Consider the following 18,933-nt stretch of genomic DNA (forward strand, 5'->3'; position numbering starts at 1 on the left):
TTTTTTTTTTTCTATGCTGACTGTGTGGGGCATGTGACTGTGTTCATGAACATGAAGAGGACATCAGTTGTCTTCCCCTTAGCCCGTTCTTCTTACTGTTGCGACAAGCATCCCACTGAGACTGAAGCTTTCTGTCCTGGGTAGCCTGCACAGCCAGCAACCTCCTGGGATCTGCCAGGCATTCAAACTCAACTCCTCACGCAGCACAACAGGAGCTCTTAGGCCCTGCACTAGTGGTCTTTGAGCTTGAAGACAGTGTTTTCCTAAAGCTCACAAAGTCACTATTGGCAAAGTTGAACTTGCAACTCCAGGCTGTTGGGAGACATATCTTCTTTTTCAGACAGCAACCTGAAGGAGGTGGGGGTCCTTTTCAAAAGGCCTTGAAATATGTTAATATAGACTAGAGTGTGATGAAAAACTGGCGGTATTAGAACTCTAATTTTATGCTCACTGCAAACTTTAATAACCCAAAGCTTTCGCCTTTAAACCTCAACCAATTCTCAACCGTGTTTTGCTATTGAGCCTTTGTTTTTCTTTTATTACAGTTTTTCCTAAATGTCAACTCTTCTTCCCCAACCCATGAAATTTTCACCTAAGCACTGTGGCTAGCTAAAGTTTTTTGGACCATCTGGGACTGTCAACTGAGAACTTGAGCTGTCAGATATGTATTTCTATTACATCAAGGTCCATTCATCCGTGCTGTCCTACATAGCCATGCTAGCCGTGTGCATTGACTACAGCAGAGAAGCCGAACTTGAAATGCTGCTTCTGCGACAGGTCTGACTCAGTAGTCTGGATTAGCTGTGAACTCACGGTCCTCCTGCATCAGCCTTCAGAGGGCAAGGGGTATAGCCATGAGTTCTATGACTAGCTGTAAATTTCATTTAATTCTGGTCAGTTTAAAATTCAAATAGACACATGAAGACAGCAGCTACCACACCAGAAAACTCAATTCTAGATAGCCAAGCTTAACAAAAGACAAAAGAAAACATGTAGTTTTCTGCTGAGTATCAAAAATATCAGATCTCATAAATTTCTGTAAAAAGTATACATACATATATAAAGGAATAAGCTAAAAAAGACTGCAAAGTACCTCCTTTTTTCTTTTCTTTGGGGTTTTTTTTGAGACACAGTTTTTCTGTGTAGTCTTAGCTGTCCTGGACTCATATGTAGACCAGGCTGGCTTCGAACTCACAAAGATCTGCCTGCCTCTGCCTCCCTGAGTGCTGGGGTTACAGGTGTTGAAAACTGCTCCTGGCTAGTACTTTCTTACTCGCATATTCGTAGACACAGGCATCTCTATATGGAATATCTGCTCTGCAACAAAGGCACCTCATGCCTAAATGGACCTCGAAGGCTTAAGAGTCATTCTAACAACACAGGAACAAACCAAGTAAAGGGCCAGCTACCCCCTACTCAATCACAGGCTAGCGTGTTTGAAACAACAGTTGAACTTCACCATTGAACGAAGAACTTAAAGTTAATACCTTGGGAAATTTTCAACTGTGCCATAGTAAGCTTGATTTCAGCTGCATTTTCTGGATGTTGATCAGAAAATTCCTAAAATATTTTTAGTTGTGGATTAAAAACACAAATTTAGTTTATACAACTGTAAGACATTACACTTACTTTATCATATATATAAGATTTTAATGTTCAGGTTAAAGTATTAAACTTCTGGTTTCAGGTCAAAAAATCTCTCTCTCTTTCTTTCGAAACAGGGTTTCTCTGTGTAGCACTGGCTGTCCTGAAACTTTAGACCAGGCTGGCCTTGAATTCATAGATTCACCTGCCTCTGCCTCCTGAATGTTGAGATTAAAGGTGTGTACCACCACAGCTGGCTCTGGTCAAAATCTTATCTTGAAAATTTAATTCAACACTCATTCTTTATAGTGAGCTCTACAAGTAGTACAATGATATCAAGTTCCCAGAAAGTCACTAACACAAAAAATGAAGATGCTTCTTGTCTTTTGTTTGAAAGAGACACTCAAGGACTACTTCTTCACTGGGGGGTCTCTGTTAGACAACTCAGAACGGCCCTAATTTTATGGTGTCCATTTTTCCAACTATCTATACTCAAGAAACTCATGTAATATATAACATGTAATATGATAACTGGCTTGGGGTGCTAAATATTAAGTCAGTATCTCCTTACCTGATGATATGGAGTACAGCTCACTGAGGTATTAATGTATCACTGAAATGGGGGTGAAGCATGGGTTGGTATTGCAAGCCTAAAGCTCAACCCCTAATTCACGCTGAATACATTTCCAAATGAAAAATCATTCTTCAGAATTTACACAAATTTACATAAAACAACATACAAAGAAATTTCCAACTTAAAAAGTCAACTAAAGCGACACTGTAACTAAGTGGTGCATTACCTATTAGTTTGTAGGTTGTTATAGTACGTTATAGTGTAATGAAACAGCTTCAACCACCTGACACCTATTAAGCAATCAAGTTCAATGTCTGTTCAAGTTCAAGTTAAATACCTGAAGCAGCTCTATTGCCTTTGCATGTTGCTTTTCACGACAGAGCTGGGCAGCTTGGATTAACACAGGCAGGAGACGCTCAGGACTCTGGGACTGCAAGCTGGCAGATATTTTTCGGCATTGTTCTGCCTAGAAGATGTCCCCACCTTTGTTAGTAAGTGTAGTAATAAAATTAAACATTAAATAACCCAAAATAAAGGGATGGGGTAATCAGCTTGTAGAATAGTAGGTGAAAAAATGTTTAGGGTTAAGCAAATCAGTTTATAATAATCCATCTCTTATTTTATTAAAACACGATTTGTATTTACTGAATTTAACAAAGCTTTAAAAGCAGTAAGCAAAAGGCAAGTTCTAAATGATCATATGAATACCTAAACTCCAGATAAACTGAGTTTAGAATTTCTTCCTTAAAGCAACACAGCAAACAGAAAAGCATGGAAATACACTTCTTGCTGAAACATCAAGAAATATTTACTCAACTCTAAATAATAAAAACATTACTGCTTCTCATTTGTGGACTAAAATCTTCTGCTCTATGAATTCAGAACTTAACTAGGATACAGGTAAAGAACTGAACACCTTGGGGCTGGAGAGATGACTCAGCAGTTAAGAGCACTAGTTGCTCTTCCAGAGTGCCTGGGTTCTTAGGGGATCCAACACCAGGCACACATGTGGCGCCAGACATACTTGCAGACAAAACAAATAAAATAATACTGCTTTTATATTTTTTTAAATATTTACTTGTTTATTTTATGTGAGTCCTCAATGTAGACCTGCATGCAGAAGAGGGCATCAGGTTCTAATATAGACAGCTGTGAGCCACCATGTGGTTACTGGGAATTGAACTCTGGAAGAGCAAACAGTGCTCTTAACCACTGAGCCATTGCTCCAGCCCCTCATAAAATAATACTAAATGTAAAAATATAAATAACAAATGCTTAAAAAATAATTGAACCTCTTCACAGTTATAATTTGTAATAGGTCAAGTAAAACTGAAGCTGTATCTTAGATCTGATTGGTGTCTTCTATGATTCTATTTTAATTTAGGAAGATTAGCAATGAAGGTAATAGAAGAGCTGGACACGTACAAGGCTGAGATCAATCACCTGCACAGTTAAAATAAACAGGGAAATAGTATGAGAACGCCAGGGTTAACTCTTTCTCTTAAAGCCACTAACTCCATATGCTTAGAGAAGGGGGTAAATTACTCATTTAATGAAATTATAAAAAAATATTAATACTAACGGAGGAAATAAGACAAAATGCAAGCAAAGCATAAAGAGATCATACAAATACTCACTGTGCTTCATGGTCAGCCAGGGAATACAGACTTTTTACTTACCTGGTTTGTATACATAGCAAGCAAAGCTTTGTTAAACTCTATGGCTTGCAGTTGTCTCTTTGAAAGCTTAAACTCTACTCCTTCGGCATTGGTTAATTTCACTTTCTTCTTGGAGTCAAAGACATTTTGGTCCTAACAAAGAAAAGTTCACCCACCATTAGCAGAAACTCCTACTTAGGCTTTTTTGATTCTCCAAAGCCTTCCCTTTCCATTCATTTATTTCACATAGCGTAACAAGAAAGCTTGGATACATCTATTGATTGGAGTGCCTAAACCACCAAGATGTATACACATTTGCCTTGGGTTTTGGCTCATATACATAAATAAAATATACTATGACACATATTTTCCCTAGTCTACATATAGCTATGGAAAGACTGATGTGAAATTCTTTAGAGGCAAGAACAGGATTTTTGTTTTATCTTCCCACTGTTGACTGATAGTTTTTAGTTTTGGTTTTTCAGACAGGGTCTCGCTCTATTTATGAAACTTTTTTCAGGGCAACCATGTACTTAGCACTCTGAAGGCCCTGAGTTCAAACACCAGCACGGAGATAGGGAATGAAAGAAAACAAAATTATCAAGTATCATCAATTTCTTAGGAAAGCAAGACAAAGCAAGGCCAGGCAGTGGTAGCACATACCTTTAAGCCCAGCACTAGAAGACACAGGCAAGAGGATCTCCGAGTTCAAGGCCAGCCTGGTCTATAGGAGTTCCCAGACAGCCAGGGCTACACAGAGAAAACCTGTCTCAAAACAAACAAACAAACAAACAAACAAACAACAAAAGCAAGACAACTAAACCTTAAAGCATTCTGAAGACAGTTTATTTCTCAAAGTGCTTTATGAAGCAACCCACTTACTTGCAGGCTTTTTTTTTTTTTTTTTGAGACATTCTTAGGTAGCTCTTTAACCAGCCTTGAACCAGTATGAAGCTGAGGATGACCTTGAATTCTTGATCCTCTTGCCTAAACCTCCCAAGTACTGGGATTACAGATTTGAGCCGCTATTCCCCAAAACCCATGCTTTTGAATTAAGGTGAAAAGTAAAAAAAAAAAATTCCACCTTTTTTTCAATGTGATGCTTCAAAGCAATTTGAAGCCAGAAGCAGTGTTATGCTCGCACAGTCCGTGACAGAGAGGTGTAATGAAAGTTTTGGTTTCTTTAAAAACTCAGTTATGTAAATGTTTTTGTTTTAATTCCAACTGTGGAATTTTAGTTTGTCCACAGCTCATAATTGCCTCCTGAGGAGCCCAGTCTTTGCCAGCTGGTAACAGCCTGCCTCGTGCAGCATGGAGAGGGGCATGGGCTAGGAGTCTGAGGGATATAAGCTAGAGTACAGACATGAGCCCAGAAACAGAAGGAGTGGCAGTTTGGTGAGACCACAGCCTGACCGTGTAGTGGCCTGCAGGACACAGACAGAAATGTTTTGACGAAGCAGCTTACAGGAGACTGCCTGCTGTATTTGATGCTGATGGAAACTGGTATATCCCCAAAAGAATCCATCAACCCTAAACAGCTGGGAGAAGGGGTCTGCGACCCCTTTCCCCACTAACCTCCTCTCTCTTACCTAGAGTTAAAGGGTTGGTGGAAGGGAGGTAGAGGTGTAAATACCCCCCAAAAAACAGTTTAAAAACAAGTGCAAGAGACAGGTGCTGTCAAGAGGGGGCCCTGCACACTGGAGCTCATGTGCAGCCTGGGTTAACAGAGTGGGACTGACAAAAGGAGGTGTTTCCTAGTTAGTCCTCATGTACTGATCACTTTCTAATAAATCAATTCTCTGTGCATGCCAATGTGAGACTTTTCCTAAACTTTGTTATAACACTTTTTGACCAAACACTTTTTGGTGGGTGTTGGTTTTCTCATCTCTTACTCCCAAATCATAAAAAATTTTCCTATGTACATATGCTGTTTCTTAGTCTTTAAACCTTCAAGATTTGGCTCAAATGTACCAGTTCAGAGACCTTGCACCAAATACAGTAGCCAGGAAGTATGAAGACAACAAATTCAATGTACGTAATTATTTTCAATATCAGAATGAGTGGGTTGTCCCACCCACCTCTGAGTCAGGGTTTCACTATATATACTCCAGGCTGGCCTTGAGCTCCTCATTTCCTTGCCCCAGCTTCCTAATCTCTGGAATTACAGGCATGTACAACCATGCCTGGCTTTTCAGGATGACATTTTAAACTATAACGATTTAAAATATACTATTTCAAACAAAAAGTAAAAAATAATCATGTGAAGCCAGGTGTGATGCCACACGCTTTAATCCCAGCACTCAGGAGGCAGAGATAGGTAGGTCTCTGTGAGTTTTAGGCTAGCCTAGACTAAACAGTGAGTTTCAGGGCAACCAATGCTATATAGAGAGACCCTGTCTTAGAAAAAAAAAAAAAAAAAAAGTGAACTGAATAAAATTCAGTGTATAAATTACACTTAGCTGGAGACAGATATTTAGTATTTCACAATTCTCTTCCCCACAATTCTGTATCTGATAAAAAGTATTCATTCTGACAAACATTTCAAAAGCATGTACTTGTAATCTCAAATGTTAGCATCATTTGGAAGCCTAAGTCATGCCACTATCCCACACCTGGAGAACTCTACCTTGACAGAGGTACAATGAAGTACCAGAGAAACCTTTGGAGTCAGAAAGTGGTACCTGCATCTATGCTCTAACTCTTCCTGGCAATGATTCATATAAATGGCTTCTCAATCTCCTGCACACTGAAGATAAGGAGAACCACCCCAAAAGATTACTGTGAAATGAACTAAAGGAGTACTTCAAACCTCTACAAGAGGACAGGGAAGATGGCTCAGTTATAATGACAGTCACCGTGTCCCCCATTACTGTCCCACCTGCTCCCCCAAAACACAAGAAATAAATTATGTAGAAATTTAGACTCAGAAAGGGAATATAAAGCACCCATGCACTTAAAGGTACAAACTACTTATAACTGCACTGCTTTTTCAGAACTGTGTTCAAATCTAGCACCTACATCAGATAACTCACAACCATCTGTAACTCCAGCTCCAGTGTGATTGGGCAATTCTGCCCTCCCTGGGCATCTGTACTCACATGCACAACTCCCCCCCCCCCCCACCAGTGAATCTTTAAAATAAGAAAAAAATGCATGACATAGCATGATAGTCACTTCTCTTATTTTCTACTGACTTGGATTTCAGATCTCAACTTGAACTGTTGTTTTTCATCTAAACTATGTTGCACATGGTAATTTGTTTAACATAGTACTCTTCAGTCAGAAGTGCATACAGCCATCCCTGTAACATTTTACAAAGCACAGGTGGGTAGGACAAACTGTAGTACCTGCCCACACCTTGTCCCCATAACCACCTTCCCCAAAAAGAGACAAGAAAAAAATTATATAGAAACTTAGACTCAGAAAAGCAATATAAAGCATTCATGTACTTAAAGGGACAAACTACTTATAATTATACTTATACATGGAGAGTCTTCATTATTACCATAAATCAGAAAAGTAAAAATTTAGGAAACTCCAAGGCCTATACTTACAAAGAAGGTTTACTACTTGAATAAACATGAAAGAAACACCAATATTATGATTTAAAAATACTGTCCACTATGATTTTGTTACACCTGAATTTCTTTTTGTCATGGAAAGAACACAGCCTAGAATAAAGTTGAGATAATATTACGTTCTCAGTATAAAACACACATAGACCAGAGACCATACCTTGTTAATGGTGATGATGTTATTTGCGATTACAGCAAGCAGCGCCACATCTGTTGGCCTGTGAACAGAGTCGTTAATACCAAGAAGTCTGAGTAACAGAAGCCTCATCCCTAGTAAGGACACCTCGTGTAACAACTCACTTCAGTTTTATTATCTGATTGTAAAGCTGTAGAGCCTCCTCTGTTCGACCCTGAAGCTGCAGGATGTAGGCCATCTGACCATGAATGATGGCCAGCTCTGCCTGTGGGTCTTCCTCAGTCCCATCCTAAGCAGAAAAAGAAACATCAATGTATTTTTACCAAGTGACCCAGACATTTGGAATCTACACAATCCTTAAAAAGGCCCTGAGAATCAGCTCTGAAATTCAGAATTGCCACTGTAAGGGAAAATGGAAAGGAGATCTTTAAAGAATATGTTTACAAATGCAGGCTTAAATATATTAATCAGGGGCTGGAGAGATGGGTCAGCAGTTAAGGGCACTGACTGCTCTTTCAGAGGATCCAGGCTCAAATCCCAGAAACCACATGGCAGCTCACACCTTTCTGTAACTCCAAGATCTGACACTTTTACATTGACATACATGTAAGCAAAACATCAGTGCACATTAAAAAAATGTATTAATCACTAACTGTATTATAAAGAAGTGGAACATGTTTCTGATAATGTCTTCACAAATTCTTTTGTTGTTTTTTTTCGAGCTGTTCTTGAACTCAGAGCTTGACCTGCCTCTGTCCCTGGGATTAAAGGCGTGCGACACCATGGCCTGGCTTGTCTTCACAAATTCTTAAAAAGTTTTCTTGCAAAAACACTTAAAAACAGTTCTCTTGCAAAAACATTTAGAAAATGCTTGTCTGGACTGGCTCAGTGTGAAGAGCTCCCATGGCTCTTCTAGGGACCTGAGTTCTGTTCCCAGCATTCATCCAGCAGCTCACAACTGCCTGTGACTACATCTCCCTCCAGGGAATCCAACGCTCTTTCCTGGACTATTGGACACCTGTACCCACACACAGAGATACACACATTAACATAAAGGCAAAATAAGTCTTAAAAAAAAGTGCCAGTACCACACATAAAAAGTTCAGTGCCTTGCCTACAGCATGAGGGCCTGTTGTCACAGACCCTGTAGTCCCAATTACTAGGGACACTGAAACAGGGAAAACAAAGTTCAAACCCGGACTGGGCTACAGAACAAGCTCAAGTCCAGCACAGGAAATTTAGTGAGATTCCATCTCAAAAAAGAGGGGCGGGGGAGGCTGGTATATAGTTCAGTAGCACAGTGCTGCCTAGCATGCGTAAGGGCACTACATTCACTGGCTGACACCTAAAAAAGCAGAGGTAGGCGGCTTGCTTAATCCACGCCCCCGAATGAGCTAATGTAGTATGGGATTTACACACAGAAGGAACTCTTCAGAAAGACTGGCTGGTGCACATGCATACTGAATATTCAAAGCTAGGTTATATTCCTTATGTGTGTGTATACATATTTATGTATGTATAACATGCATGTCTGTCTGTATATTAGAGGCCAAAGACAACTTTGAATGCTAGTTCTTGGGTGCTATCTATTGTTACATTTCAAAAGATTTTATTTTTACTTATATGTCTGGGGGAGTACATGCTATGTTCCTGGGATGCTTGCAAAGACCAGGAGAGGATGTCGGATTGCCTGGAGCTAGAATTACAGGTGTTTGTAAGCTATCTGACCTGGGTGCTGAGAGTTATACTTGGGATCTCAGGAAGAGCAGCAAGTCCTCCTTAACCCTTCAGCCATCTTTCCATCCCCGTCTACTTTCTTATGTGAGACAGTCTCTCACTTTCTTGGACCTTGCTGATCAGGGCAGGCTGCAGGGCCCCAAAGATCACAGGTCTCCACCTCTGGAGGGCTGGGATTGCAAGTACATGATCTCATGAATTCATCATGCTCACAAACCCAGCAAAGCGAACTCTGATCATCAGTTTACACAGAAGCACTTTACTGAGCAAGCTACCACCCCATAACCCAGTATGCTCGTTTACTACCCTACACTCACCTGGCTGGGAAGGTCCGAGATGCTTAGTCCCAAACACATGATTTTATTTGTGTTTGATAGAGAAATGTTAAAACTAAGTATCAGAGTAAAAGAAGAACCAGAAGTACAAAGAGATTCTTGTCCTGATGCAAAACACGTAGAAAACTCAGAAAAGTTGCTGAAATTAAGCTACTAAAGAAAATTACTGATTACATAACGGACCAAATGCATGGTACTATTTATCCCACAAAGTTGAATGAAACCTCCCAAAAGAGTCTAAAATTAAATTTGATTTTATTGAATACTTACAGAATCTTCTGAAAATGAACGACGACAAAGATCTACAGAAGAAAAACAGTTTTAAAATTAGTATCAGTAGGTACTTCCTTTTTTTTTTTTTTGTTCCAAAAATGCAAAAACTAGTTTCTGAGCAAATTTCAAGCAGTTTTGCAGCTGAGATACATCCTTGGGCTTTTAAGGTTTTCATTTTGGATGTGTGGTTTGCCTGCATGTATGTATGTGCACCATCTGTGTGCCTGGTGCCTGTCAAGGCTAAAAGGTGCATCTGGTTTCCTATAATTGGAGTTACATACAGTTGTGAACCACCACGTGGGTGCCAGAAACCAAACCTTACTCCTCTGGAAGAGCAGCCAGTGCTCTTAATCGCTGAGTGATCCCTCCAGCCCCACCACAGCTTTCTATGTAAGGACCGGACTGGGAATGAATTCATTCACTGTAAGGCAAACACTATTGACCACAATATTTTGCCCAGCTTCCATGACCAATCTTTTAACCACACAGAAGCTCATGTTGTTTACAAATTCTTGTTCTCCTAAATATTCCTTCAATTGATCTTTATGCAAATATATATTTTTATCTAATCTAAATGCGTCTTTAAAATTCTAGAAATGGAATTCTTCGCTAAGACAGTGCATCATGAGGGCATCAGATCTCCTGGAACTGGACTTGGTTGTGAGCGGAATTTTAAAATGTGCTCCACACCATTCCTGCTTCCTCTCTCCTCTTGATTCCTCTCCTCCTTCTCTGTTTCTATTTGATGCTGGGACCGATTCCACAGCCTGGAGTATGCTAACGATACCCCCTAGCCCCCTGCTTTTATGTCAAAGGTTTCAAAGCATGAGATATATGTAGAAACATATTAAATGGACTAAAACGTCCTTGTGTGGTACTATAAATATATAGTTTATATGGGCACATGTATCCAGGAGTAGTATTACTTGAACAGAAATAAAATAATAGAAAGTAACACTTATGGAATGACTTTCTTTTAAAAAATTTAAATTTACATTTATCTGTTTCAGTCTGTATGTGTACACATATGCATGTCATGTCATGTGGAGGTCGGAGGACAACCATCAGGTTTAGCGGCAAGTGCCCTTGCTTGCCGACCCATTTCACTGGTCCAGGAATGATTTTCTTATATATTGTTTGTCAGTCAATTAATTTGCCTTTAGTACTCATAATAACCTGCTCAAAGATGTACTCTTTAAAATTAAACTCCAGAAACGACTTTAATTCTCAATCAGAAATAGCGATATGGTTAGATAAACTCCTGAAAATTCTAACCACCCCAGTTAACTTTCACCAAAGAATTTCAAAAATATTAAATGCAATTTTTGGAGACTGTCTAAAGTTATATATCCCAGACTGTACTTAAAGAAAGTTTAAAAACTCCCAACCTTCAGCTTTTTGTAGGATTTTCATTGCCTGGTTCAGTTGGCCTTGCCCTATCAGTGCGCAGGCAGCATTGTAACACAGCTCATGTGTGCCTTCTTGGAGACCCAAGTGTTCCTGTCACAGAGAAAAATGCCTGTCAAGCAGGAAACATGGACATTCTCCCATCGCAGTACAGGTCAGGAGGACACTCACTGGAGCCACTTTTCCCCAGTTGCTTTGAGCTGCAACGACAGCCGACAGGTTTGTTTTCCTCTCCTCATCGTAGTCATCTTGGGAGTTCCGGACAAGATCCCTGTACACGGCCAAGCACTCGTCGTAGCGTTCCAGGCGGTACAGCTGAAGGCCAGAGCAAAGTCAGAGATGGTTGTTAGACCACACTAACGCTTTCTGGAACCACTAACTAGGGAACCTAGAAACACAATATGGACAAGCCAGTTGTCTATATATTTTTAATTAGTTTTGTGTGCTAATACTTAAAAAGTTACTTGCAATGAATATTATAGTACATATTTGTAGGCATGATAACATTTAGAAAAGCAAGCTCTTTGTCATAGTTAAATGCCTAGAGTTCATGAATGGAAATCTTTCTATAGAAAACATTCAAGCTGTTGCATGAATTACAATGAAAAAAAAAAAAAAAAACTACACAAAATGATTACTAAGTACCAGTGAACAGAAGAAAAATTCAATGCTAACTGAAGACTTAAAATTTCCTAGAACTGCTAGGTGCGGTAGTGTACGTCTGTAATTCCAGAACTCAGGGAGGCAGAGGCAGGCAGAATTTGAGGCCAGCCTGGTCTACAAAGAAAGTCCAGGTTAGACAAGGTTACACAGAGAAACCCTGTCTCAAAACACAAAACAAAAAAAGGAGCTCCAGGCTAGTCAGAGATTTATAGTAAAAAAAGACTTTATCTCAAAACAAAATACACAAATAAAAAGGGTAGTAACAGCTGCTACTCTGGATTTGTTAGTTCCCTATGTATGACAGAGACTGGTTTTCTTCAGCAGCTCCTGAAATTCACCCTATAATTAGGCAGTTACCTTTCTGTCTTCTCATCATTAACTTTCAGATCAGGCCTAATTTTGTCTCAAATCCTTCAGGGGCTGGAGAGATAGCTCTGTGCTTAAGAGCACTTGTTCCTGCAAAAGACTTGGGCTCAATTCCTAACACCTAGATGGTGGCCTACAACCATCCATAATTTCAGTTCCAAGCCATCTGCACTGACCTCCATAGGTATAAAGCAAGCATGTGATGCCTATACTACATAAGCAAAATACTCACACACATACAAATCTAATTTTAAAACATTTCATACAGTTACATTTTCACAGGGTACAGTTTTACAAATAAACTATATATTAGAGTACAGAAAAAGTCTCTAAATTCCCATCTTTCATAATCACCCTATTTTAAACTTAGAATATCAGTTACATATTAGAAATACTGTCTCCACTAACACTGAAGAAGTTACAGCTTATAGATTACTGTATATACAACTCTTCCAGTGAAGAGCACAAAACAGGGAACATGTCTGAAGCAACATACTTGCTCTGATCATATCCAAAGACCTTCTAGGTCCGTGTGATTTGGCTGGAATGTAGACACAACCTTATACACACTTTTAATCCCAGGCAACAAAGGTAAAGCTAGTTTGTAGAAGGAAGCACCCATGTTTTGAAAGTGAGGTCTAATTGGAAGGAGAACAAAGTGAGGAATCAGAAAGATTTGACAGATAAGATATGCCCAATTCTCTGAGGAAAGAGAAGCTACTTGAGAGAGCAGGACAGAGGCAGAGAGAGTGGGAGGAGGCAGTTTTACAGAGACAGGCTGAGGAGAGAACAAGCTAGACACAGGTGAAGACAGAATGAATAAGAATCCAGAGAATAAAGAGGAGCCGGACGATTAGAACAGAATGCTAGTATTAGTTTGAGGCTAAGCAGAGCAATTCAGTCAGAGGCCAAGAAAGAAGCCAGATTAAATTAGTCAGCTTGGAGAGGAGTTTGAGACAGAACAGCTGAGTTGAACCAGCCAATAGGAGTTCAGAAAGAGCTAGAAAGGGTGAACTTAATCAGCAGTAAGTCTCAGAGGCTGAGAACATTCTAGGCCTAGATTGTATTGTACAGAGGCTGGAAGCTTCCAGGACTAGGCCCAAATTAGCAGACAAAGGCACTAAGCCTCCAAGACAATTACCTCAGGCAAATAAATGCTACTTTTACAAATGTCCAAACCTCAAGAACTGGTTTGGTGGCTCATTTTGTGGAGCATCAGGATGAGCTGGACTTCTTCATCCCTGCTCTGTTAGGAGTAGAGCCATGTTTACATGAGACGACTGTCAACAGGTACTTAAGGCAGTAATTACCACTTGTCCATAAAGCTCCTTTAGTTTGTCTGTCTGCTGGTTGGCACTTTCTATTGTCTTCAAGGCATTCTCAATTCTGTTCAGCCTGTACTCACAATAGGCCTTCTCAAAGGAGAGTGAGTTACTGAAGGGAAAAACAAAAACAAAACCAGCATCTGATTATTATATAACAAGGCAGAACAATGTATGTGCCAGATTGCTTTAAGTACTTGGCACATGTCAATCTAAATTTGTCACAACAAATCACACAGGTCTTAAAGCAGCACAAAGTACCACATCCATTTCCTCACCTATTCTTTTTTCATGAATATTAACAAAACCATGGGTAACGGACGAGCTACATGCAAGACTGCCTTAAGATACAAAGACAATCATTTATCTGAGCTACATCTTGAGACTGTGGGTGTCACTCAGTTGGTAAGTACTTGCCCAGCATACACAAAGCCCTGGGTTCTCTGCCCAGCACCCCACATGTAGTTATCTTAGCACTTAGAAAATACAGGTAAAGATCAGAAATCCAAGCTCTTCCTCACCTACTGGGGGAGCATTAGGCTAGTCTGGGAGACATGAGACTTGTCTCAAAAAAAAAAAAAAATTCTTAAGTCTATCTAATAAAATATACAATGCTTCTGTTACCTTGTTCACAAAGCAAATTATCAAAGAAAAACTAATTAGAAATAAAACATGCTATTTATAATGATGTGACTAGTAAAGATTCAACCAAGCAAGCAGCATTTAAATCCCTAGATTTAAAACTACCTACATTAATATTATCTAAAATTCATCTTGAAGTTTCAACCATAATCCTCCACCCAGAAAAAAAATTTATCAAAGCAAATGTAAAAAGGTAACAATTCAGGAAGTTCACAGTATGTGAAATAATAAACGAAATAAAAAACCATCAATATCTGAAAACAAAAAACCCAAAGGTCTTGGCCTAAACAATTAATGGACCTAGGACCAGAGGTCAGTCTATGCTCGTCTTAAAGATTTCTACCAATTTAGATGTTTATATGCTCTAAATGTACACATGTCTAGTTGATGGATACATGACTGTTTTCTGCCTATATTCTGCCTCCAAGACCTATTACCACCCCAGCGCCCCACTTTTGGAAACAGAGTCTAAGTATATAGCCCAAGATGGCCTCAAACTAGAATTCTGCCTCAGCTTACTGAGGGCTAGATTACAATCATAAATTGTTTAAGTACCTCTTTTCACATTTATGCTCTGCATTCCTTTATGCTTTACCCCCTTCTTAGCAGTTCAAAAGAAAGACAGCTCTGGAAACTGTGGCATATACCTGTAATCCCATCAATAGGGAGGCTGAAGTAGGATTGTAAGTTTGAGACCAGCTTCGGCTACACTGTGAGTTCCAGGCTAGCAAGGATTAGATCCAGAAAAAACAAACATACAAATACAAAACGATGAAAACCCAGGAAAACAGAAAACAAGCAAGCAGGCAAACAAACAAGCAGAAAACACCCAAACAAAAAAACTATGAAAGCTTCCAACAGCACAGCAGAACACAACAGAGATTACTACTCTTCTGAAGGTTTCAGCAAGACATATGACAAACATAAATAGGTCAAAAGGAAGTGAAAGTAGAAGAAAGCAATGGGAGAGCTTACACAGCTCTTTAAAAAAAAGTATTTCTAATAACTGAACACCTAGCTGATCACTTACTTGGCTAACACTTTGGTGTGAGTATTGATGACATTCAAGGCTTCTTTGAAACTTCCATTCTGGATAAGGCAAACAACTTTACAGTGCAGGGCAGTTGCATCATCCTTGTTGATCTGCAATACTAGACAACAATTTCAGGAAAGCTATTTCTAAATCCACATTTTTATAACATAAAAATTCGAATACAGCTTGCCTAACATATGTGAGGCCCTAGGTCCAATTTCCAGCTCTGCAAAAACAAACAGAAAGTACAATGTAGACACAATATATCTTGTGGAAATGTTCCAAAGAAGTGATCATAATTTCCCTTTCCCATAAAGAGATCAAAGAAAAGCACAAATAATTTAGGTGGCCAAGGTTCAAGGCTAACAGCAGGTCAGTGTCAAAATGACTAGGATCATAGTTGCCGTTGCTCCTGGTCAATCACAGGAATCCAATTCCCAGTTTAGGAGTCAAAGGAATTTCTATAAATTAATACATTCTGCTGAAATGACAGTCTCGGATGATTAAAGAACTGCTGCAGAGTGTTACACTGCATATTGTCTGGAGGCCCAGTTAAGGGCCAATGTTAATTCAAGTAAGTTTGGGAAGCGACAATTCTAATTCGTGGCTATTTTCCTCAATGCACTGCGGCCGTCATTACTGCTTTCATAGTAACTCAGAAACCCAGAGGCGTAAAGGATACGTCACTGCTATGCCTTTACATAACTAGTGCTTTGTACAGCTCAAAGGTTGCAGTTACGTTACCAAACCTAACATACACATGGGCAACTACTGTACAGAATATAGCATGGCCATATTATACAGGCCTGTGGTGAAGAATAACAACGTATGGAATCTCGAAGGCAAAATAAAATCGGAAATGATCACTTATGGGGGCTAAAACCACAAGTCAATCCTATATTATTTTAAATGTTGGGGCACTCGCGCTGCCACCCACCCACGCACTCTAGCTAAACGCTACGTGGAAATCAACAGTAGGCTTGCCATTCACACCCCTCCCCTTTCGAACCCACAATGCTTCCACCTTGTCTGCAACAGCAGAGATGGTCATTGCGTGTCCAGGCAGGTCCCTTCCCCTGTCCCTGTCCCTGTCCCTGCCCCAGCCCCAGCCCCAGCCCCAGCCCCAGCCCCAGCCCCAGCCCCAGCCAATAAGTTTCCTCCGCGACACTGTCTGGATCACTTAAGATTACGAAGGAGAAAAGTCAATCTGACATCTCTGCAAAATCCGGCAGCGTTGAGAAGAACCATTTGGAAGCGGTTCCCGACGTCGCGGTCTCTTTAAGTGTCCCCCACCCCCGCGCGTCGGGTCCCGCGGGTTCTGAGGGAAGTACACGTGGCCCTAAGCAACCGAGCTCCGGCCGCCGGTGGCCGTGGGGCTGCGAGCCGCCCCTGGGCGTGGGGCCGAGCCGGAGGACGCGGCGATCCCCTCCGCGCTGGACACAGGCGGCGTCCTTCCGACAGCCCGGGTCGCCCCGACACTTACTCTTGTTGACGGTCTTGAGGGCACGAGTGAAGTCGCTGTTCTGGCCATAACGGTTCACCTCACTCCACAGCGCAGGAACCGACACCCCGCCGCCGCCGCCGCCGCCGCCGCTCGCCATCTTGGAGGAGAAGAGGGGAAGAGTGGGGCAACCTCTGCCCCGGAAGAGGATCTCGAAGTTGGCCCGGTGGAGGAGGAAGTTGGTGGTTGCTAGGCGGCCGGGAGACGCAGCGTGGGTCCCAGAGCTAGTTCCGAAATCCGGCTTCTTCCAGTCTCCGGCAGGAAATTTGTTTCTTAGCGCCCCAACTCCTAATGAAAAGACGGCTGGAGGAAGGACTCAGATTCAGAAGGGACTTACCAAAGCTGCCAGCCCAAAGCCGCCAACATTCTGGTACGACCCCTATGGTTGGGCTACAGCGGGGCGACAGCCTTCAGGAGACAAGTAACGTCTGTAGGGTGTTACCTAACTTAAGGAACCGTAGGGAGTGGTTTGAAGGAGGCAGGTAGAGGCACTGTTTCTCACGTGCTTAGGAATTGCCCTTTCAGGACATGAACAGTGATTAGGAGAAATTGGGGCTGACTCTGGGGAAAGCAAAGGAAGCTCTGGTACTGTTTAACCTTCCTTTGGGATCCAGTTGAGGAGCAGTGGCCTGGAAGCCTAACGGGGTGAGAACGTCCAGGTTCTGAGCTGGATTGATTCTACGACTTATGTAGAGCTCACACAGTAAACTACTTTTTGGAGGACTTGCTTGAATACTTTTTAGAGCAAACTTGTTCGTGTACCCTAGCCAGTCTGCATTCTGGTTCCAAGGCTCAACTTCCTCGTGGAGAGCAGTCACATGTATGCTAAGCAAGCGCTCTTACTACAACCCCCAGTGCAAGACTGCTTTTGAGCACTAATTCTTTAAGTCTCCTGTGATTGGCCTATGGTCTTGAGGCCAGAGACCTGATTTGCTTACTACCATTGCTTTTTGTGGTTACCTGGTAGACCTGTACTAAACCTTCCTTCATTCTCCCCAGATTCATTTAATGTGCTTGTTACTCAGCTTTTAAACCAAATATTTACTCACATTTTTGTGAGTCGACAAGTCATTTGGTGGCTGCCAACTTTGTGTGGCTTGTGTTCATCATACTGAACTTAGGATGAAATATTTATTTTGGGTCATGATTTCACGAATTTCAGCCCATAGTAGGTTGGCTTTGTTGCTTTGGAACCTCCGAGGGTAAGAGCATCATGATGGGAATCATGTAGCTGCCCACTTAATGGTTACTGGGAAGCAAAAAACTGGTGAAGCCCCAGTCCAAATGTCTCGTGTAAGAGCTCATCCACAGTGGCCCTCTATGGGTTGGAGACCACCCTGCTCTACAAAGCCAGAACAGCCAGGGCTTCTACACAGAGAAAACCTGCCTCAACCAAAACCAAACCAAAACTCAAGCATACCCCCACTAGGCTCCATTTCCTAAAGCACTGGTTCTCAATCTGCAGGTCACAACCCACGGTGGTGGTGGTGGTGGGGTGTCGTATCATAACAGTAATTTCACAGTTGGTGGCCGGCACATGAACTGTCTTACAGGTCACAGCATTAGAAAGGTTGAGAAGCACTGTCCTAAAGTGTCAAAGGAGCCTTTACAGGACACTCAAGAGCCTAACTCTATCATACATCCCAGTTGCTGTACATGCACTACTCGATTAAGTTATGTGTGGCTCTGTGTCTCCATCTTTGAGAATGTGCATTTTTATTCAAGTATTTCAGAACCATGTATATGCCTGTGCTAGGGATTTAAAGTTGCTGAGATAAGATGTAATGTAGCTAGGTTATGTACTTACTAAGTGGTGGTAGTTCTATGAAAAACTGAGGATGAACAAGACATTAACTGCCCTTTTAATTCATCCTAAATCTTTAAGATCCAAAAGTCTATCAAAAGTACATTATTAATATAATTTAAAGGACTGAAGCTCTAATTCAGTATTAGCGGTTTGGCTAGGAAGCACAAGGCCCTAGGTTCAACCCCTGGGAGAAGGGGAATCCCACAAAACACTAAAATCAAAAAACAACACAAAACAAAAAGCACACACACACACACACAACCTCAAACAAACCCACCAAAATCACCGAACTATCTGACCCCACAAGACTCAGGACCAAG

General features: G+C 41.1%; 1 protein-coding gene across 1 annotated transcript; it reads right to left on the bottom strand.

The window, feature by feature from the left end:
- Nucleotides 1-1,436: 1,436 nt before the first annotated feature.
- On the bottom strand, nucleotides 1,437-17,224 carry LOC129692745 (signal recognition particle subunit SRP72-like). Its single transcript, XM_055629210.1, has 11 exons — nucleotides 16,789-17,224; nucleotides 15,303-15,423; nucleotides 13,619-13,742; nucleotides 11,451-11,594; nucleotides 11,261-11,372; nucleotides 9,870-9,901; nucleotides 7,692-7,816; nucleotides 7,552-7,609; nucleotides 3,838-3,969; nucleotides 2,496-2,624; nucleotides 1,437-1,560 (listed from the first exon to the last, which is right to left on the bottom strand). The coding sequence occupies exons 1-11, from the start codon at nucleotides 16,904-16,906 to the stop codon at nucleotides 1,456-1,458; spliced, it is 1,200 nt and encodes a 399-aa protein (XP_055485185.1). The 5' UTR covers nucleotides 16,907-17,224; the 3' UTR covers nucleotides 1,437-1,455.
- Between the last annotated feature and the right edge of the window lie 1,709 nt (nucleotides 17,225-18,933).

This window comes from Psammomys obesus, unplaced genomic scaffold, assembly GCF_907164565.1.
Source record: "Psammomys obesus unplaced genomic scaffold, mPsaObe1.curated_primary_1811, whole genome shotgun sequence".
Taxonomy (NCBI): Eukaryota; Metazoa; Chordata; class Mammalia; order Rodentia; family Muridae; genus Psammomys; species Psammomys obesus.